We start from the raw sequence: 22,474 nt of genomic DNA on the forward strand, positions 1-22,474 counted from the left end.
CCACGGCACACGGTATAGCAGCTGGACTTCATTACACTGTACTGCAGTACAATTCACTGCACTCAAATAAACTGCACTACACAAAACAGCTGGATGAAACCAAAAAACGCTGCACTAAAAGAAAGCACTTCACTACACTAACTCTGTTCGACACGGCACTTTGCACAGTCAAAACATCCATACTAATACTTGCTCAGAACACCACAATTTCACAACCACTTAACATAAAAAAACTACACTTCCCACTCACCTTTCCTTAGAGCAACAAGCTGTGTTTGTGTGTGTGTATGTGTGTGTTGTTTTTGAAGCTGAATTTGTTCCATCAATGACTCACGAGGAGTCATTGACGACTGATATCACAGCGAGGAGAGGAAGTGATACAGGGGAACCCATTTAGGGTACCATGCTGACTCCAGGGCCCGTCTGAGGACAGAGCCAGCATGGGGTCGTTTACCAGTTACAGCACAGACACACACCTGACACACCTGACAGAGAAGACTTAGCCAGAGCCCCGATGCCATAGGCGTTTGAGTTCCTCTTGAGCCGGGGAAGGATTGATGTGGTGTCTTCCATAGACAGCTAGAAGGAGAGAAGAGAGAGGAATGGAGGAGGAAAGTGTGGAGAAAAGGACAGCATGGATGGTGTGAGAGGCCACACAGAGACAGTGTGACATGACAGTGTGTGTGTCAGAGGGGTGAGTGGAGAGGACAAGTGATGGAGGTGTTGGGTTAATACAAGAGACAGAATTTGCATTTCCCAAATCTTGATTCAAGAGATATTCTACAAAATAAATATCATATAAATCTAGGGTTTCTGATTGTGCTCACACCAGTATAATAAACCGCAAGACGGACTATACGGCTCAGGAGGTGGGGGTGTCATAAATCAAAACGCGCAAAAGCAACAAATAGATAGGGAGAGAAAAGTAGTAGATGAAGGAATGATGCCACAACACTTACATTGATTCCTTCCCATGAAAATTCTGAACGTCCATGCTGAGGAAGAGAAATAGGAGGAGAGAGGGATGGGGAAAGAAGGAGCGGGAAAGAGTAAGAGAGTGACAGGACAGAAAGGACATTGACATGCATCGGGGTAGGGGGGGAGGAGGACGGACGGAGGGGTTGATTGCACATCAGGCATGCGGAGGAAGAAATTAGGAGAAGGGAGAGGAAAATAAGAGGCAGACACACAGGATTTTCCAGGAACAAGGAAAGTGAAGAGCCAGAATGACAGGGAGAAGGGAGGGGATTAAACAGGGATCAGTTTATATTTGCTTAGTTGTGTATAGCAGACTGAATACGCTACGGATGAATGAATTTCCTCTTCGGTTACATGTGCTGCCAGAAACATTGAAAGCCAGCAGAAAACTGTGTGTGTTTGCGAGAGCGAGATATCAATAGTGTGTTGAACTGTATCTGATCCTGCACACAGACAGGGGACTGAGGCTATCAGGAGGAAGGGGACATTATGTGTTTATGTGTGCGTGTGGTGAAGGCAGACGCTGAGAACAAAGCAGATAAGCACTCTCTCTATCAGCTGGACTGACACTAACTGCACTGGGAACACTGGTGTGCTACTGGCTGAGCTGATATTTTGTCCCCTTCACTGTCGATGTACACAAGCGGCAGACAGACAGTCAAGACTGTCAGAAAGCTCCAGGTCTACTTTCTTCTGGATAAATGCAATGCAAGCTGCACTGGTGGCACAAGTTTGAAGATCCTTCACTTACTGGTCAGTGATGCTTTTACATACAGCAGCTAGTTTGCATAAACCTGGGAACATGTAGCCTGGCACAAAGTCTCCCTAAAAGCACCTCTTAAACTCACTAATTAACATTTAAATGCTTAATTAGTCTTCAAATCCCTCTTTTCCTAGATTTGTGTCATTAGCTTATTTTTTCTGGTCAATCTGCAGACTCAACAGAGTTTCACCTGAGAAGAAATAGCCTGTAATTAGAAAAACAGCTGTGGCCCACTTTTTGTTTTTGCACATTTATGCAGATTAAACAAACAACATATGATGTGGAAATTAGAGGTGCTGATAGGTGGAATTTTCAGTTTTAGACTAGTTGTTTTTAGTTAACTACCTGCTGCATGTAGCTTTGTGTTTCTTTTAAACCTCCATTTAATCAGGAATTAAAACTCGGGAAAGTCATTCCAGTCCAGCCCATACACCGTCATGCTGTTTGCATGTTCATGCGAAGGATCTGCCACATTTAGTCCTGTTCCAAACCAACTATCCTTAAGTAAAAGTAGAATAAAGAGTTCCCTCAATACTGAGTCTGCACCCATGCAGGCTTACTAACTACATGAGGTAAAGGTGCAGCACCAGTTTTGTGATGTGAAGGAAAATCCATGCACTTCCAAACATAATATGCTTGTTATTCTTTCAGTAATAAAAAAAAATTAAAGTGACTTTCATGGAAATTTAGTACATTTTTGCATGTTTTTGTAATTGCAGGTATAGGTCCCAGAGAAAACACTATACTATATATTTAGCTTATAGTAATGTCTCCTCATTGTATTCTCAGCATCTATTTTCACACACTGCAACACATCAAATTTAAAAAAAAAAGTAATAATACAATGTAAAATATGCTCAACTCAAAGTAAATAAATTTGAATTTGAATTTTTAGCTACATTAAAAATAACAGTGTAATGTTAAATAATTATAGAAATGAATTAAAGTTCAATGTAAACACAGTTCTTTTTTAGTCTTACTGACTGCTCTGCTAGTCACGTTTTAGTGCTTTATTCTATACACGTCAAGCACTTTATCGAAAAACTGCAAAACTTTGTTAATTATCTTCAGTGGTCAATAGAGTAAAATGTAAAGATTATGTAATTCAATTCTAGGTTAAGATAATATAATAATGAGAGTGTAATGAGAGGGGAGTGTTTATAATCTCCTTCAGCTACATCTAGATGCTTTATGTTAATCAATGTCTGCCTCTTCCTTCCCTCATGTAATTCTATTCTTTGCTCCCACTTCCTCCATCACTCGCTCTTTGGTCGTCTCTGTCTCGCTCTCCATTCACAGGAGTGGGTGTGAGGAGAGAGCTGGGCTGCCTGGAGCAGCTTTCCCTATGTTCTTTTCCAATAGCCCTGACAACACTGATATATATGTATAGAAAGTGTGTGTGTGTGTGTGTGTGTGTGTGTGTGTGTGTGTGTGTGTGTGTGTGTGTGTGTGTGTGTGTGTGTGTGTGTGTGTGTGTGTGTGGCTGTCTTTTTTCCCCTCTCTGCAGAACCACGGGGGCATTCTGGGGCACGACGCATAAATAAATGATGCAATCAGTCCACAGTGCATTTGGTGGAAAAGTGAAGGTCTCTACACTTTAGTCCAAAATGGATCCTGCTCCTGTGTCCTTTCTCAGAGGCATCAGTTTTAGAGCACGAGATCAGTAATGCAGCGGGAGAGGAGAGGAGAGGAAAATGTACAGTGATAATGATGTGTAGGAAGTTGGAGAAAGAGAGGAGTGATGCCTCTGCCGTTCTGCTTTGAACCAGCACTGAGGAGTGACTCTGTCAGACAGCTATAACAAGCTTTAGACATCCTAGCAACAGCAATAAGCCAACCAAACCAGCGATTATTCAGTCATCCGGTTACACCACCCCATCTTGGCGAGGGAAGTGTAGCGGGAGCGACTGACATTGCCATGGCGTGATCTACTTCGCTAATCTACTAGCATAAGCACTGGTGTTATAGCTCATCGTGTGGCCATGTTGGTTCCTCAGGTGGAGTGGAAAACAGTTCACTGTCAGAGGAAGTCAACAACACAGATGAGCAGGAGGAATCACTGAAGACTTACTTGTTCCCCATCCTTTTGGACTGGCACGCCATCTGACGCTGAGAACATGTTGAACAAGAGAGACAGAGAGGCACACAGAGAGAGGGAAGAGGGGGGAGAAGAGAAAGAAACATTAATATTTATTCTTAATTACATTCAGTGACAAAACTGCTTCCACAAAATGTTCATGAAGACATGGTTAAAAACTAATAAGGGAGATATTTTTCTCTTGTGTGCCTACATTAACAAATCATTTTTACACTTTATTTTTTTTTATAAAAATAGTAGTAAGACCCACCTCCAAAAGAAAACCAATAACTCAAATGAAACCACAAGTTTCACACCTGAATTATAATAAATACATACAGCAAATATATATAAGAAAAACAGTAAACACCCATGACGTGTGTCATCATGAGGGACTCAATACAACCCATTTATCAGCATCCATTATCAGTATTCTTAGAAAGGTTGAGTGCTATTGGGAAAGGCTGTCAGTTCTGAATTATTGCCTAATACAAATAAATGAATAAGTTTACTATTTTCAGCATCACCCCAATGCCCCCAATTTAAAAAATGCATGTATACTTTATAAATCAAATAAAGGCTTTGTACCTAAAAATACACAGCAATCTTTATCCACTAAGCACTTATTGGCAAATGTGTGAACAGATTTTAATGTCACATAAAAATCTGGACATTTCCCTGAATTCCTCTCAGCCTTTTCAATCTCAATGAATCTGGATAGATTTTCCAGGAAAATCCAATCACCTTTAAGTCTCATCCTTTTCTGCTCCTCAGCACCAGCAGTGCGTAAAACTGGTGAGAATCACCTTAGAAATACAATCTGCTAATGTCAACAAATAGAGGCTCACTGCACAGCGGATTCCAATACACACCACACAAAAAACAAACACACAAAATCTTGTGATTCCACTTTTAGAAAGACAAACAGATGGCAATGTTTTATAACATATGTATAACAGTTTTATAAAACTATTTATGTTAGTTAACCAATCACCTCTCACAGTCAGACATGACTATACGATGTTAGTAATGCAGCACTGATGAGTGGCAGTCTAAATAATCTTTAATTACACCAGTGAGGAGAGTCAATAATTTATATATAAAAAATGATATAAACAGAGGGTTTAATGGCTGTTTGTAACCAAGAAATTGAATTGACAATTGTTTTAGGAATATATTTATAAATACGTATTTTTCTTTTTTTTACATATTCTGTACTTTCTTTATGTTTGGTGATGTATTAATTAATTAAAGGACGGATATTAATAAATATCAAGGAAAATAACAGCATATCTGTGAGTCCGTGCTGCCATTTCACTTGAATCTAACAGGGCGCGCTCCACTTATGTAGGCTAACTAACCTCATTAAGGTGTTAGCCCTTAATGAAGGACGCCTTAGACATCTCTGTGCTGTGTCGGACACCATAACATTGAAATCTTGCAAATAGATGTGACCAAGCCAGCTGTTCTCATTGGGGTGAATCACGGTTAGTAACATTTTCAATCCACATGGATATTCACGCATAAGACAAATAGTGCACTAAAAAAGGAAATATATATAGTAAATATTAGCCCCATTAATGATACGAAGAGAAACAGAAAGTTCTTGATTTTTGTACCCAAGCCTGTACAATAAAGGTGAAGGTGGCTCTTCACCTTTATTAGCGGAAGGCTGAGAAAAATACTGCTCAGCCACAACACATACTTACCTCTGAAACACAGGTTATCTTTTTGGTAGCATGTGCATGCGTGGATGTGTGTCATTAAGGCTGTAAACACGATATCTCAAAAAGCTTTGAACTAATCCTGATTAAACTTTGTAGGGGTGTAGAGAGAGGTCATGTTAATAATCCATTAAAATTTGATTTACATCCATCAAGGTGTTCAAGGTCAACTTAATGATTTGTAAACAAAAAGCATCATAACTGAGAAACTATGGTTCTTAAAAGTGTGGTGTGTGTTGCAAACATATAGAAAGTACCTTATAAAGATTTAAACTATCATATCACATTTAACCTCTGACCTCTCCTTCAAGGTCAATAGATTGCGCTGAAGGTCAAAGTGATAACAATGCTCTATAGAGTTATTTAAAACTGTTTCTTACTGGCATGTAGTCATATCACTTGCTTTGGACCTCTGACCTCTTCTTCAAGGTCAAATAAGGTCAAACATTTTTAAAACTATGTTTAAAATTCTACCGCCTTTGTTAGTATTGACAGCATTTAGGAAGTGACACAGGTATATGTGGATTCTAAATATAACTTTAGATTTGCATGTAAATATCATGTCATATTTGACCTGTGACCTCACTTTTACATTTCACAGCTACCTTTCTTTCAAGCTGACCCCAAAATGTGTTATATCTTTAAAGAGAGCATCAGGAGAAAGAGCTGCCTACTTCTACTACTACTACCCATCAACTACTCCTACATAATGTTTGTGTTATAAAAGTAAATATCTGTCATGCAGTCCTCGTGTGATTTTTATTGCACTGCAAACTTCTTAAAGTATGTTTAAAAAGATAAAGAAAACAAAATTAATATATACAAAACACGTTACAATTCCTTTAACAGTAAATATTGCCGAGAGAGTGAGCTGCAATGGTGGAGTTTTCCAGCTGAGTGCTTCTTGTCTTACATATACAGTCAGACTACAGTAACAATGTACCTTTAGTAACTTATCAACATGACTTCAGTCAGTTCTGTTCATTGTTATGCATCATCACTGCTTTGCCTGGTATGTTAGCCCAGGCCTACATACCTAGCATTAGTGCAAGCAACAGGATGCTGACTGCAGCTCACTTAGTGGCCACAACAAGGGTTACTACACAGCGACCTTAAAATGTAATTACCTTCATTCAGCATTCATGGCAACGCATTCAATAAACCAACATATTCCTCCTTTTGTTAAAGCCTTTAAGTGTTCATGGTGAAGCAGACGGGAGTAAATAAAAGATTTTTCTCCCAAGTTTGACTCTTGGCTGAACCCTTTAAGCTGTCGTTAAAATTTTGTTATTCTGCATTTCAGACCTGGTCAGTCTACTTTGCCTCAATCAAGACCATTACCTCCTTGTTTAGCTGAGAGCTTCTATCAACCCCCTGCAGCTTTTACTTTCAAACCACTACAATGCAGACCAGTGCTGGAGAGCAACAGAGGAAATTTAATCAGTGATTGTATTTTGGTCAAATTCTGAAGTATACTAGAGAGGAAACAATACCACTACATCAATCTTAACTTGCAGTTAACTGTGCAGAAAAATGAAAAATTGAAAGCTGATTAATCTATTTCTGGTCATGCAGTCTCTAACATACTTTAACTGCATCTTGTTAAGTAAACTTTTGAACATTTACATAAGTAAGATTTCATATCGCAGACTTCTAATAGACTACTTTGCTTCTATTGTGTCCCTATAAAACCAATAAATATTGACGCCTGCGTCACACTTAGCAATGTACTGCTTAAAATGGCAGATCAAATACAAAGCTGTCCACCCTGCATATTGTAGGTGTAACTTGTGTGAAATACACCCTCTCTGTTGGATAAATGAACGTTATTATCCCTCCTCGTTCCTGGCTGTCCAAATCCTAATTAAAACATTGGTTTAATTAGAGAGTCGGTGGTGGTAATGGAGTTTAAACACGGCCTCAGTCTCTAGGTGCTCCTCTGTATCAGAGGGTCTGTGCTCTGTGTGTACAACTCTCAGAGGGGCTTACTCCTGTATCAGCACACTGTGAGTCTGCGTATGTGTCTGAGTTTGCGTGTTTGTGTGTTGCTGAGCCGGTCGCGGTTCTCAACAGCTGCATTTGGCAATCATGAGCGATTCCTCGGGAGCTCTGAAAAAAAAAACACAGAGAGTTGTTGGCTCTCTAGATGTCCAGTGATGTCTGTGACCCACTGACCCAGTGATTCAGAAACATCAGCTCTGGTCTGTCTCTGTTGGGCTCTCAGATATTACCCTTCCCTCTGAACTCCATCCAGTCACATCAAATCACTGCAAGGGCAGTGGACAAGGGACAGGCTTCATTCCAGAAATTGGCCCTCTTTGCTCAGCAGGAAGGGATGTCCATATTTCTTTGGACACAGGAATCACACTCATTTCAGTGGGAATTTTGGGTAAAGTATTGGCATATATCATAAGTCTGTAGGTTTTAATGTATTTAAAGTGTTTCTTCCAGGAGAGACTGTGTTTTATTGTCCTGTTTTCTTCGACCCAGTTTCCCTCAACCATCCAAAGTTTTTTTTTCTTTTCTTTCTCTTAATACCTCAGGACATCTGCACAGGAGATGTGTGACGTTACTGTATGTATAAATAGCTGCTTGGATAGATATTACTGGATTAAATTCACCTAAGGGACATTGAAAGTGATGCCTGTAGTTTAGGTCTGAAGGTAAAATTACAAAAGAGTTTGTTAACAGTTGTATCTCAGCCTGGACATGGTGATTAAATAAACTTTTTTTTTTTTAAACTTAACAATGTTTAAATGAAGAGTCAAACAAATACCAATATGGCAACTCATAAGTTAGATTGCTGGCTTGATGTGTAACCAGTGGTGATCCACGCCATGATTTTGATTTCCTCCTGCCTGTCAGTGTTTACAAGTGCAGAAAAACACAGAGAATACATTTTGGCAAGTGCGATTTCTTTTTTTGTCCTCCCCACTGACTGTGTACCTGCATGCAAGCAAAGCATGCTCAAACATGATTGTCATGCAGTGTTTTTGCTATTGACCAAACTACAGACTCTGTAAACGCTTCATGATTGTACATATGCAGATGTTTACAGACAATAATCAAATACTAAATAGGCTATTTATTTTTCTGCTGTCTTCACTGTGCGATTGTAAACATACAGTTATGGATCTGACTATAATTTTACTTTGATAATACTTTGTGTAAAATTTCAGTTTGGTCGCTCGGCTCCAAAGATGGGAAGTTGAATCCTGCCATAATGACTAGAACTGATGAGCTAATATGGCTTAAACTGTGGATGAATGTCAGACACAGGGATGAACCCTTTCCTAGTGACACATGTGAGCCACATAAAACATTTCCACTGATGATCACAGTATCTAAATCTTCTGATTATGTTTAAATGGAACTAACAGCATACATAATAATGCACATTTTTCTTTCAATTGACTCATGGAATACGGCAGAAACATTATCGTAGATTAGCTGATGGTTCCGCCACAAACTGCAGAAATAAAGAGACCACTTTGTATCCAATTTCAGAGTGGACGGACGCATTAATATTCAAGCGATAAATTAACGATTAGAAATGAACTCTGTGTGACCTCAGAAGGATTAATCATGCGTGTTTGATTGTTGGCACTGAGGATTGAGGTGTGATGGGGTTATTTATTGGCTGATATCAGGTAGCTGGGGAGATGTCTCATTTTCTGCCTGGGTGGGAGAGAGTGTCCCAGATTTCTTCCCCATCTGGGTTAAAAATCTGCCCAGCAAACACAAACTACATAAAGATACATGCACATTCACTTGAGTCTAGCCTCCAGCAACCTAGTGTATAGTACACTGCACAGTGACTCACACCATGCCACTCCCACTCTCCCTCACTTTAGCTTTTACAGTCTCTCTCCCTTGCATCCCTCAGCCTCATTTGGCCAATTAGCAGATTAGCAGTCACTCTCCCCACGCATGAATCACAATATGGCAAAAGAGTAGGTAAAACCTACTACTGGGAAGACCTCCAGCCTTTACACAGCAATGGACCAGAAACATTACATTAACTGTGTATACAGCTATAGTCGTATGCACAGTATATTTACTTTGCGATTACATCAAAGAAAATTTGTGCATGAGAGTTTGTGTCTAAATCATGCCATTTTTAGTCAGTTATTCGTAGTTCACAGAAAATCTCTATATATGATGGGTCAGTAGTCATTATCCAGCATCTCAGTAGTTTCTTTTTATCATGGCATACACTGTATCTCTGCACTCGAGTAGGTGATGCTGTTGGGCTCTCAGCAGCACAGTGAGCGAATGTGTTATTCTGCAGGACGGATCCCTCCTTGAGGAAACAGCAACAACAACAGAGCACATGACCAGAGCTCTGAGCCAGCTTTTCTTCCCCTGGCACTCACCCTCCTCCACCGCACACACAGCAGTGCAGCGCTCTGGATACCCCCAGCTTAGCTCAGCCGAGGAAAAGGAGCAAGTAGCGGTAAGGGAGGAAGGGCAGAGAGACTGAAGAGGGAGGGAATAAAAAGGGAGTAACGCGACTGTGCGTAACGAACAACTAAAGATCTGCAGCGGCCGCACTGTCAACTCCAGCTCTGGCTGTAGTGGGTTGACGGCTCCTGCTGAAGTGGGAATCGTTTGAGCGTCATCTGTCTTTTTTACCCCCAGTGCCCTGCAGCAATAACAGCGAGGATCCAGGGGGTTTGGTGCTTGTTTACCGTGACAGCTGCAGTAAGGCTGGTTGCCACGATGGGGTACCGGCTTGGATGGCAGCCCTCTTGCAGCGATATGTGCAGATGCTGGGTTATTGAGCGTCAGAGTTCAGCAAGAACACAGCTGAGGACCAGAGCCCAGATGGCTGGGAGAGATGGCAGAAAACTGAGCTAACTGTGTCTCAGGACATGATCCAGTCACATGCAGACACCCTGACATACACATACTGACACTATAACACAGCACGAGACGACCATTAACCTGGTGAAATGGCATTTCTAAGGTTTGTGCCCTCTTCCTGACACGCTTCATTAATCTGTCTTTGCACGAATGTGGCTGCTATCCCGAGCAGGTCTCCATCACTGATACGGGGTGAATAACTTCCAGCAGTCACCTGTGCAGTGTGGTAACTAAAAGCCTTTGGCAGATGTACCTGAAGCCCATCATTGTGACTCTAATAAACACCCTAATAGCCTGTTAAATATATAATGAACATTTAGACCTGAAAAGGAGGAAATGCTGTTATCCAGTTCTGTTTAGATAAATGGATGGAAACCTGTAGAAAGAGAAGAAATCATTAAAGTATGAGGCAGCTCGTGTACTTTGTATGCAGGAAATCTTTGTTTTCCTTGCTCTTTGATATTCAAAGGAGACTTCCCATCTGTGAGAACATGGCCTTTTTTATCAGCACTGAAGTGGTTAGTAGCTGCAGATAACACAGAGACAATCTGTGCTGGTCGCACACTAATGCCGAGCGCATCCACAAACGCACATATATTCATTCTTTCTCACACACAGCACACACACACTCAGAGATCAAATTGTAGAGATGAATTTCCTCCTTCACGGCATTATATTTCAATTTCATAACTCACTCTGCGGCTGAGTCACATTGTTTACAGAATCGCCTGCCATCATGTGCCCACACACAGGCCTCTTATTTCTGATCTGCCACATACACACAAGCTCACATTTGCATGCACATATACAATATACAATGCTCTACCTATAATCATCCAGGTTTGTAACCTGGTATTGGTAACAAGGAAAATTATAATAGCGCACATCAGAGAAGTGACACAGAGGCGCTCACACACACGCACACACACACACACACACACACACACACACACACACACACACACACACACACACACACATATACACCTTCAGGTTAAGACCCTGTGTTATATCTGTTAGATTAGAATCCTTGAACATAAGAATACTCTTTGAGCACACATACCATCACACACACACAATGGTCATCAGGTCTCACCAGGTGTCTCTGAGTACTACATCACTGAGTCATTCACCTTGAATATGCTCCTGAGCGCAAGGCTTTTCGATCCTGAACAGAAGCCAATCAATCAGACTCTACCTCTGCCAGATTTGCTAGTTTACAGGCAGACTGCTAACTGGCAAATCCGGGACATGGTGTCAGTTGTTGTGTGTGTGTGTGTGTGTAAAGGCATGGTGTAGCGGGGGTGTTCGGTTTTAAATTTAATGGCAGGGAATCCCTCGCTGTAACGCAGCAGAAACAGAGCAATGGAAGAAAGCGCTGAAGTAACATTGGTGCACACGGTGCTTTCACACCCACACAAAACATAAAAAATTCAGTAAGACCGCTATACCACAAGACGCAGGTAAACTGGGGGTCCATACACAAACACATGCAGTACCATGGAGGCACAAAGACACCAAAACTTAGTCTGAAAACTGAATGGCCTGAATGCCAACGTTCTACTTTTTTAAAAATATGTTACTAAATGTAAACATGATTTTCTACAATTAATTAGTTTTATTTAATAGAATGTTGATTAAAAAAATAAAATTAAAGAACAAATCATAAACAAAACATCCTTTTACACATGCAATACTCTTTCCTACGAACGCATTTCAGTCACCTCAGGCCCAGAAAAGCGTTGTGAATCGATGCCCAGCCTTAAGCAAGTAAACAACCACAAACACTCACTCACACTCACACTAGAACTGGCTCTTACTGCTTATTGAATCAGCAAATAGTGTGTCAGCTAACTGGTAGTGACGAGTCTAGATAAAGGGCTGAATAAACAGGTGAAAGTCATCACAATGTCCCACATTCATATCTATAATTTCACCACAGCAGCCTGAACTACAGCAGTTACAGTCACAAAGCACACAATGCCCTAAATTATAGTGATTAATGCTTCAAGGAGTTGCAGGTATAGTGCTGCCTGGTAAGTGGACACAGGAAAATTAGCTCAAGTGTAGCTTTTGCCACAGTTATTACTGATTAGATAATCTGCATTACATTGAGAAATATGATCGGCATCATGGGGCTGTGACAGTTTTACACTGACACTGGCTTTTCTGTGGGAAGTTGATCTTAAAGATGCAATTAAACTCTAATTTTGTCATAGAATGTAGTGCCTTTTGTCACTGACGAGGTTAAGAAGAATGCGCATCTCCCATCTGCTGCATCTCAAGGCCTTTTACCCTCTGAAGTGGTGATGGATGGATGCAGACAGTTTATCTGCTGTCTGTACATCTGTCTTCGCTTGACTCGGTAACAATCAGTAACACAAAACAACCACTATCATATACTGTAGCGAGCCTACTGTACTTGTATGCAATTAGGTCTATAAGACTATAAGCCAAACCTTTGCCTGGCAAAATAACAAGCAAACAAATAAAATATTTGCACAGCCTTAAAAATCTGTAGTTTATTTTTGCCTACGTGTATCAGTTACTGAGTCTTTCGGATGAGATCTTTCAGTTTAACCTGACACCCAACACCTTTAGAGTAAAGTAAGGGGCAAATAAAGCTTTTGGTTCACATTTCTAATATAAAAAATACAGAATCGATATAGAACTATTTCCTGAGGGATACTATGCAGTATACTATATCAAAGGCTGGGCACAGCCGTATCGTTTGTGAGAAGAATCGAACAATAGTACAAACTGATATCAGAGCCTGGCCACAGAGTGCACTCCCAGATATGATGGAGCTGGGAGAGATAGAAGGCAGACAGATACATCAGGGCTACTCCCGTGCAGAGACAGATCCACTCCTTTCGCCTGCTGCTCCTCCTGTTGATCTCTGTTTGGCAGCGTGCACTGCAGTTGAGCTGGTCGATCAATAGCACACACTGAAGCCATTCTCACCCAGGATAAACACAACCACGCCTTTGGACGGGCAGCACTGCTGCTGATTCTGTTACTTACAAGGAAATCAGACCGAGTCACACAAGCTGCTTGAAAATGCCCAGCCTTCCTTCTCTTAAGTACTGTTTGTTTACGCATTTGTGCTAGATTATAGTGCACACAGCTTAAGATAACACTTGCAAACTGAAGGGAAATATTCCTTTTAGTGGATCTACAATCTCTACTGCTCTGGGCTGCTGGTCTAAAAACATATTCTCCCTTATCTCAGTCCTTTATCGCTTATCCCTGACTCGAAAACATAATTGCAATTACTAGAGCTCCCTTATTAAATTCCTAAGCTTCCATGATCGCATGTATAAAAACGAGCATCAGTATTCAGGTGACTCACCATTAGATTAATGGGGCACCTTTTCAAAGCTTTCTGCCTATTTCAGTCACATTATTTCCAACATCTGGAGGCTTATAGGGTCTTCTGTCTTGATGTGAGCGTTGAAATAGGATCCCAGTCTCTTCTCCTGCTACACACTGTGTCAAGAAAAAACAGCCAGAGCTGCTGGATTTGCTGTTTCTGCTGTATTCAGTTCACACCTGCCTTCCTAACTGTGTCATCTTGCACTCTTTTTTGCATATTCTAGATATTTTTAAAATCTTCTTTACATTTACACTTTACATTTAGTTTTAAAAAGGGGGCCTGGGAAAGGCGCAGCATGGACCCTGTTTGCAACCTGCTTCTGGTAGCCCTGTAAAGGCTGTGCTTGAGTGTTTTAGAAGAGTGAGTGACTACCGTGTCCAGACCCATGCTGTGCCATAAATATGTTTAAGAGCTGGATGTGCTAAGTGACACATGAATATTTAACACCAAAGAAAGTCTGTGTTTATTTTTACCTCGGCACGTGATTGATGCTACACACTAGGACGCGTAAGCGTGCACTGCAACATACCCGAATACATTTAAGCAAACAAGTGATTGTTTACCCGAGCTTTTTGTTTTTTTTCCCCCAGCACCTCTCAGTCTCAGTCAACACGACAGCTACGGGTTTATCCAGGACTATCCTCACCTGAAAACTCCCATCACTGCCACACACCCTCGCCTATGCATTTGCCCCTCCCTCTCCCCCTCTCTCCCTCGCCATCCGCCCATCTCTTCTCCTCCCTGCCTGCACTGAAATTCTTCCTGCTCTCTCGTTATCCCCTTCCACTCTATGCCTATTATTCATGCAAATAACAATAAACTGTGCAAATGTCCCAAACAATGGCATTATCCCTTCTCTCTTTCTCCAAGCTATGTCTCCCTATAAATAAGCAGTCTCACCGCGCTTCCCTCTCCCGCCTCTCTCTCTCCTCTCCATCCCTCTGCCTCCTACTCACACATATACATACTGCCAAACAGCATCATAAATCATGGGATGGGAGGAGGGAAGAAGGGGAGCAGGGAGGTGGGGGATGCAGCCACACACACAGTAGCACATTTTAACACATATTGCTTTTGACATCTAGGCGGTATACTGTGCATACTGCCTCTGTGACCACACGTCCAGAGCTTGCCTTGAGATTGCACAGAAACAGAGGCAAGCAGCTCCCGTGCACAAACACATACAAAGACTGCTCCTAGTCTACACAAACCCTTTGCTCCTGTATGGACCCGCATCCTCCAGCATCTCCGCTGCACCCCTGCACCCCTCACCCCAACCTCCCTCTAGCCCGCAGTAAGAGAAGTGGCGCTTACTCAGTCTCCTGGAGCCGATGCATCCCATGGTGTATTCACAAAGGCCCTGGACACAAGCGTAAAAGTGTTACCCAGACACGGCGCATTCTCCTTCTCCTTCCTCCTGCGACTCTCTCTTTCTCTCAGCTCTGGCTTCTTTTCTCTTGCTTCTCCGGTGCCGTCTCTTTTTCTCTCTCCCTCCTGCGCTTGCTCGATCACTCTCTCTCCCTCACCCCCTCTCTCTCCCTCTCTCTCTCCCTGCTGCTCTCTCTCCAGTGCAGTGTCTTAGAAGAGATCCGGTTAGTAAGTCAGTATGCCTGAGGGAAAAAGATTAGGACTAAATAAAGATGTGATGCATTACTGTAATTACTTCAAAACATGTATCATATTTTTTTATTATAGTTATCAATAATAAGGATATCAACATATTTTATTACCTGTAACATTTAATTTTTAATGTTTAATTTAAGTGGCAGGAGTTCTGACTGTTCACGCAAATAATTTAACCTAAAGAGTCTGACGATGACAAAATATCTGAATATCCACCGCATGCAGTCATTTAAAGACAGGTCAAACAACAATTGGACTGAGTATGTGTGCAGTGACGTGCCATCACTAAGATCAATAGCGGTGCTGAGAGTGTCGGTCTGCCATTGTTGTAGATATCACTGCACTGCTGTAATATTGTTGAGCTAAAATGGGGGATTCTCTCTCTGTCTCCCTCTCCCGTGTGCGTTCAGCCTAACAATGCACTGCAGCGGTTTCCTCGCTCCTCTCCTCCCCTCGCCATCTCCCTCTCAATCACCCAACACCTCCTCCCTCTTTGCACCCCCCACCCCCACCCCCCAACCTCCCCAACACTCATCGCTCAAAAAACATTCTCATACACCAACATGAAACAATCCTGAGGAGAGGGGAAAAAAGCAGCAGAGGGTTTTCCTTCACAGTCAAACTGCTGCTGAGTCTCCACCTCCTCCCTCTGTCATCCCTCACTATTGATCCGCCCACAGTCATCTCTGCGCCTATTTCTTCTGTTCACTAAGGATTACATTCCCAACCTTTTTTTTTTCCTTTTTATCCCCTTTTCGCCTTGCCTGCTACACTCTTCTCTATTCTGGTAAAAAAAAAAAAAAAAAACCTGTCTCCTTAATCTACAGCTCTTTCTGTGTCTCTCATTAGACCTGTGCCTCTTTCCATTAAGTCTGTGTAATTAATCACGTTTTACGTTCAGCCACAGTTTTGCTTTCTAAAGAGGGTGAAAAGAAGATAATCGAGATAAAATGGTTATTGTGACACAACCTGTTTCACAGTTTCATCACATCATGTGCCTTTTGGCCCTTCCTTAAAAGCCCTACATCACTCCTCCCTAAACTAAACTTAGCGCTCAAAGAAGACCTCGTTATCAACCAAAACAATTATCATTATGACTTCTGCACCCTCCGTCTACTATATCTATAACACCATCATACCAAAACCTTTCCTCTCATCAGTTTTCTATGAAATCATGCACTTTATTATTACTTTGATGTGTGCTGTTTCTAAGCAGTCTGGACAGCAAGAAGCTGTGTGTGTGTGGAAAAAGGGTGGAGGAGAGAGGTTTATTTGTGGTCATTTTTTTTTTGTTGACTTTAAACTCTCTGGGTAAAGAGCAGAGGGAGCGAGAGAGGGAAAAGAGCTGGGCAGATGGATGGAAGGAAGAACAGAAAGAAGGAAAAAAGGCACAGGCAGATGGAGGGAGTGATGAGAAGCAAGGCAGGCAGAGAACAGTGGAGTCATGTGCGGGAGAGGTGTGGAGAGGATGCTGTGTGAAATAAAAATTAGCACTCCAGAATGGATGAAAGAAAATGACGGTCACTTGGAAATATACAGTCATGGTTGTGATGCTGCAAAATAAAAAAAAAGGGGGGGGGGGGGGGGGGGGGTTGCCAGACATTAGAAATCATACATAATCCAGCCAATTCCTGCACTCTGGATTTCCATGTGTATTAGCTCTGTTTGTCAACTCCCACAGGGGTTTCTGCAGGGGTCAGCTTCACTTCTATAACATGAACCTGAATCCTCTAACCCTGTTTGCAGCTGACTGACTGACGCTGTTGTTTTAAATCTCTGTCTCAGTTCTCACTCCATCTGCCCATCACTGCATGTCAGTCAGTGTCTGGAAGTCTCTAAAATCCTCAGCTAATCTAGGCGTATCTATCCTGCTTTACCTGCATTTCCCTGTCAATAGGATTCCTGTTTTATACTCCTTTTCTCCTACAACACTTTGTACATTGTGCATCTATAAGGGTTAATTGATTGACTATTTTGAAAATCGATTAACCGTTAAAGTGGCCTAGCAGCCACAATCCCAGTTTATGAGACGGCGCTTTTAAATCTCTCACATAACAAATTATTCCTGTTGTTGTTTTCAGCTGAACAAAAGAAGATATTATAACACATTTCTCACTGCTTTCTTTTTCTTTTTGTTTGTAGAGCAAAGATTAACCGAGGATAATATTTTCACATTAATCAATAATGGAAAATAATTTTAGCAGCAGCCTTTTCAGACAGTCTGTGACAACATGGTGATCTATGATACCGTCTAGCAATGTGAGACAAGGTCAGCCATAGATGGAGGAAATTCCTGACACTAATCTCACGCATGATGCATAGGCCACTCACAAATGTGACTGCCTCTCATCGTCGTCGCCGTCTCATTACTTATTCTCTCACACGCGGAGACAACAAAAAAAAGAAGCAGATACCGTGACGTAAAACGGCCTCGCAACACATGACACAGACGACTTCTATCATGTTCCTGTCAGCGCATCTCTTGTTTTCTTATCTCGGGTGATGATGCTGCATTGAATTTAGATGCAGTGGCTCCTGTTTAATATTGCCTTGGGGACTCACACCCAGATAATTTCTGTAATCAATGACTTTCATGTACCTGTCACTATCTGTCTATCAGCTCCTGGCTGCTATGTAGGTTACACCTCAAGGATAATGAATACCAGCTTCAATACTGTCTTGTTCAGACAATCTAAAGGCGTTCTGGCTGATGCACAGGAATGCCTGCTCCTGTCTTTCTAAAGGTAGTATTAAAACTAGCTCAGACTGGTTAAACTCCTTTGAGAAAGGCCCTTTTTTCTCCACCCTCTGCCACCTTTAGTCGGTGACTGTCTACTGTTTTGTCTGGCTTTTTTGTGATGAATCTAACTGCTAGAGTGTGTCATTATATGTGTTAATTGGAACCACATGTTACACACTTGCCTTCACTAAGTTAGCCATAAGGAGAAAGGGGATGAGAGGAGGGGTGGCATCTGGCTGAAACTGGCGAAAGAGAACTGATGCGAAAGACAAGGAGAGAAAAGAAGATGAAGGGGGAATGAAAAAAAAGGGAGGGAATTACTAAATTGTTTGTTTTTGAGGAGGCAAGGGGTGTAGGAGGTGGGTGGGAACAAGGGAGCAATATAAATGTTGTTATGAGAAGAGGCAGTCTCTGATAAGACATTCTCTAATGACCGAGTTTATGTCATTAGCTTTGTTTTAGCCAGTGGGAGAATAGAGTTTATGTGTATTATTAGCTGGCGCGCTGAGCCACAGTTTCTAGCTTGGATTCTTCAGCACACATATTTTTGGGCTGTTTTATATTTGTGTGTGGGTGGTATAGAGTCTCTCTGTGCATGACTTGTGCGTGTATGTGTTTATGCAGCCGTTACACCAGGCAAAACCTTGCGTACGAGGAGTTCCCAACTCTCCTCTATTATTTACAATTTTCTTTCCTCTTCTTCCGCAATTACCCTACATTCTCTCTCGCTCTCTCCTCGTCTAGACCACCACCACCATGCAGCATGTTCGTCCTTAGATACGTTTCTGCGTTCAGCTTGTTTCCTTCAGCTTCACAGCATCTCTAAGAGTCACGTCTGAATTTGCGGGCTTCCACCTTACACACCTCTGTCTTTTAATACATCTCTAGCTCAGCCGATTTGCTTGCTGTCAGAGAAAGTGGGGGAATCTTCTAACCTCAAGCCATTTGATTCTGGGCTGTGTGCAGCACAGTAATGAATATCAGTCTGACACCTGCTGGGGGGATTAGGACACTGCAGACTAACCCTGGCTTTGATTGAAAGCCAGTTTGGCAGCGAAGAGACTTTTCCTCTCAGTGCTGAGTGACGAGGCCATGTTTTGCCACAAATATGCAGGTTCTCATCTTGGCTGATGTGCACCTGGAATTTATGCTTTGCAGATTTATGTGCATGCTGTTTGCTTTGCATATCTATTGCAGGCTACACTTTGTGTTTATACTGGATTTTCACATGAAAAATTCTTCATCGGCTTTTTCTCACACTCCAGTCTAAATTTATTTAGCCTGCTTTCAGGCTGGCAACCTGATAAACAAAGTAAAGATAACATCTGTATAACCTTTACTGACATTTATTTGCAGGATAATTATCTTGGTCTGTTTTAGTGTTTAGCTATCTGTTCAATAAACTGGCAACTGGTTGTATAGAAGGTGAAGAATGCGTGCATTACTCTAATGCTGAAGCTGATAGTGAGTATACTGGGTAACTTGTGCCTTATCCTATCTTAGTTATAACAGAACCATTCACTTTCTTCCACTTATCCAATTCAGGGTCGTGGAGGTGTTGCAGGCCATATCATAGAGACCATAGAGACATGGGGTACAGCCTGGACAGGATGTCAGTCGCTTGCAGCAATAACACAGAAAGACAGACAACCATTCAGTTTTGCATTCGCAAACACAGTCAATTTACAATCACCAGTTAACCTAACATGCATGTCTTTGGACTGTGGGAGGAAACCGAAGTACCCAGAGATAACAGGAAAACATGCAAACTCCACAAAGAAAAGATGCAGCCTGGATTCAAACCCAGGACCTTCTTGCTGTGAGGATACAGGGCTTACCGATTCTTAATGTGGTGCAGTAGCCATGAAAAGCAGCTGAAACCACTATTTGCTGAATTTAAAAGTGGAAGTTAGCCTTATTTCTTACATAAAGTTCTTTAAAGGGGGCACTGGACAACCTGAGTTGGATTAAATGTTACCTAATTACCTTATTAATGTTAAAAAAGCAAGGTCACAAAATTAAAAAGCTAAAGATGCATTTATGTACAAGATAAGTTATTATGGATCATTTAATTTATTCTGGATGAGCAGCTCAAAGTTAAAAACATTTCAATCGCCTTGCATACAAATGGCTTCCCAGGTTCTCAAGAAATTATTAAAAGAGAGAGAGAGAGAGAGAGAGAGAGAGAGAGAGAGAGAGGGAAAGAGAGATGAAGCGACCATGCCTCTGTATGGACAGGAAATTATTAGGATTTTAATCATAAGCACTGAGGTATTACAAGTACTGATTCATGCACAGTATGTGGTGGACAGAGAGAAGTAAAATTAAAAAAAAAAAAAAAGAAAGGAAAGAAAATTGCAGCGTAAGGAGGACAGACTGAGAAATGAAGCAATTGGAGAAGAAAAGTGGTGAAAAAAATGCAGCATTATAGAGCGGGAGGGGGGGGGTATGGCACTTTAGCGAGGGAGGGGTGGAGGAACTGTTCATTCCAAGGCTTGGCCACATTCCAGTCTGTCTGGCTCTGATTCCAACAGCCTCCTGTTTTTTGCCTTACCTTCACACTCACTGGACCCTGGAGCTGCCTTCTCACTGCCTGATCCAAACTTCAGTCACCAAGGCACCACCTGGTTTAAAAAAACAAAGGAGGAGAAGAGCATTAAACATGTGTCATTTAGCTTAAACCCTTCACCCGTCAAAAACAATCACAAGAGAGTGGAGGAAATTTGGAACAACACACAAACATTTGTCATCTGCCTAAAAGCCCCCACCCTGGATGGGGTGCATATTCATTCTCTGTGGAAACCTCTGGGTGGAAATTCAACATATTTTTGTCCCACTGGAAATGTGGAGAGACTGGAAACATTCCTCGCAGGACAATAGGCTATCAAAGACCCCACAGACCACACCCTGTAGTTCACAGACATGAATCAGGCAGCAACAGGTTACACAAGCGCTGCTGCAGAGGTAACGGAACTGAGCAGAAAGCTCTGCTTACGGTTTCACAATCAGACTGAAGTGCAACTCTGCCCTGTCTCAACCTGAACATCATATGACGATCTGTGAGTTGGCAGCAGCGATGAGAATGTGCAATGAGACGATTAATATATGTGTGTACAAATAAAGATGACTCACATGGTTTTCATGTGATACATATTTGCTTTTTAAAAGGTTAATCCAACATTCAGGCTCCAACATTAATCATGCTAAAAGCACAAAAAAAACATTCTGTTTGTAGATAATTGCAGCTTTTCCCCTTGTTTATATGTTGAAAAACACAGGATGGGACTCCAAATAATTTTCATTTGACTTTTAATTGTGAAGACTAATGTTTACACACTCCCATGTCTTCAGAAGACTCTCCCATGTCTTCAGAAGACTTGATCGGTCAGTTATGTTTGCCCTCTAACGTGTAAGAAAATCATTTTAAAAAATGAAACAAGTAAAATCATGGAATTTCTGGTTTTGTATGACCAAATAAAATAAGCAAGTTGTCAGTACTAGAAGCTAAAACATGACCATCAAGTTCTTAAAATAACCAGTTGTTAATCAGTTAATCTACTTATCATTTTAGCCCTAAACAAGAACAAAGTGTGACTGCTGTGAGAACTGAGAGCATGCTCTAATGTTATTTTTAGTGTCTCCCTCTAACTGAAATGAAACATTAAAAAAGACTTACTTAATAAAACAGAAAAATGACTACACCTGAAGAGGTGATATATGACTCACACCAGGTAGGCTGTGTGAACAATGTGAGTTGGATGTTGGTGAGAAACAAAAGAGCATTATGTCAATGATGTGGCTGAGCTACAGGATGGGAGGTGTCACTTTAACACCAGGTTGCACATCCTGATTACAGGGACAGATAAAATGCAGTTGCTATCTATAATCGAGTTTACTAATCATGCGCACAGAGACGTTCCACGTTTACGGTCTTACTGCAAAGCAAACAATGATGTGGCAGCCCACTTGGCAACCAATACAAATAATGCCTTTACAATCTGATCTTGAGCTGTGCTAGTCTAGGCAGGTAAAAAGAGCGACACTAAAGGCAGCTTTGTATGTTTTCATAAGCTTGTTTAAAAGCAGAAGCGGTCAACTTTTTACAGCCACTGTGCCTCACAGCGCTTTAAACCCACTGACTGCTTTCAGTGCCTGCATCTAATCAAGCTTCTAGCCCCATTATCTCTCCCTCCCATTTGCTCCCTCGTTCCCCCACTCTGACCTTACAAGGAGAGGCAACAGGGTTGATGTCATTGAATGAAGAATGCTGCAAGAATCCAGAGAGAAAAGAGCAGGAGGAGGAGGAGGACGAAGAGGGGGTCTGACT

The 22,474-nt window shown here is 41.6% G+C and overlaps 1 protein-coding gene across 5 annotated transcripts in view; it reads right to left on the minus strand.

Moving 5' to 3' along the window:
• Positions 1-22,474, minus strand: part of fam131bb (family with sequence similarity 131 member Bb) — a 55,748-nt gene that overhangs the window by 14,207 nt on the left and 19,067 nt on the right. Inside the window, exons 2-6 of one of the 5 annotated variants that reach the window (XM_063487160.1) lie at positions 22,370-22,472; positions 20,702-20,771; positions 3,813-3,850; positions 960-995; positions 477-579 (exon numbers count right to left, since the gene is read on the minus strand). In XM_063487160.1, the coding sequence (XP_063343230.1) occupies positions 477-573 (97 nt within the window). In that variant the 5' untranslated portion in view covers positions 574-579; positions 960-995; positions 3,813-3,850; positions 20,702-20,771; positions 22,370-22,472. Of the gene's footprint in view, positions 1-476; positions 580-959; positions 996-3,812; positions 3,851-15,098; positions 15,283-20,701; positions 20,772-22,369; positions 22,473-22,474 lie in introns of those variants that run through there. The other 4 variants (XM_063487161.1, XM_063487156.1, XM_063487155.1 and 1 more) reach the window with 4 other exon arrangements.

Source organism: Pelmatolapia mariae, linkage group LG10_11 (assembly GCF_036321145.2).
Source record: "Pelmatolapia mariae isolate MD_Pm_ZW linkage group LG10_11, Pm_UMD_F_2, whole genome shotgun sequence".
NCBI classification, from domain to species: domain Eukaryota; kingdom Metazoa; phylum Chordata; class Actinopteri; order Cichliformes; family Cichlidae; genus Pelmatolapia; species Pelmatolapia mariae.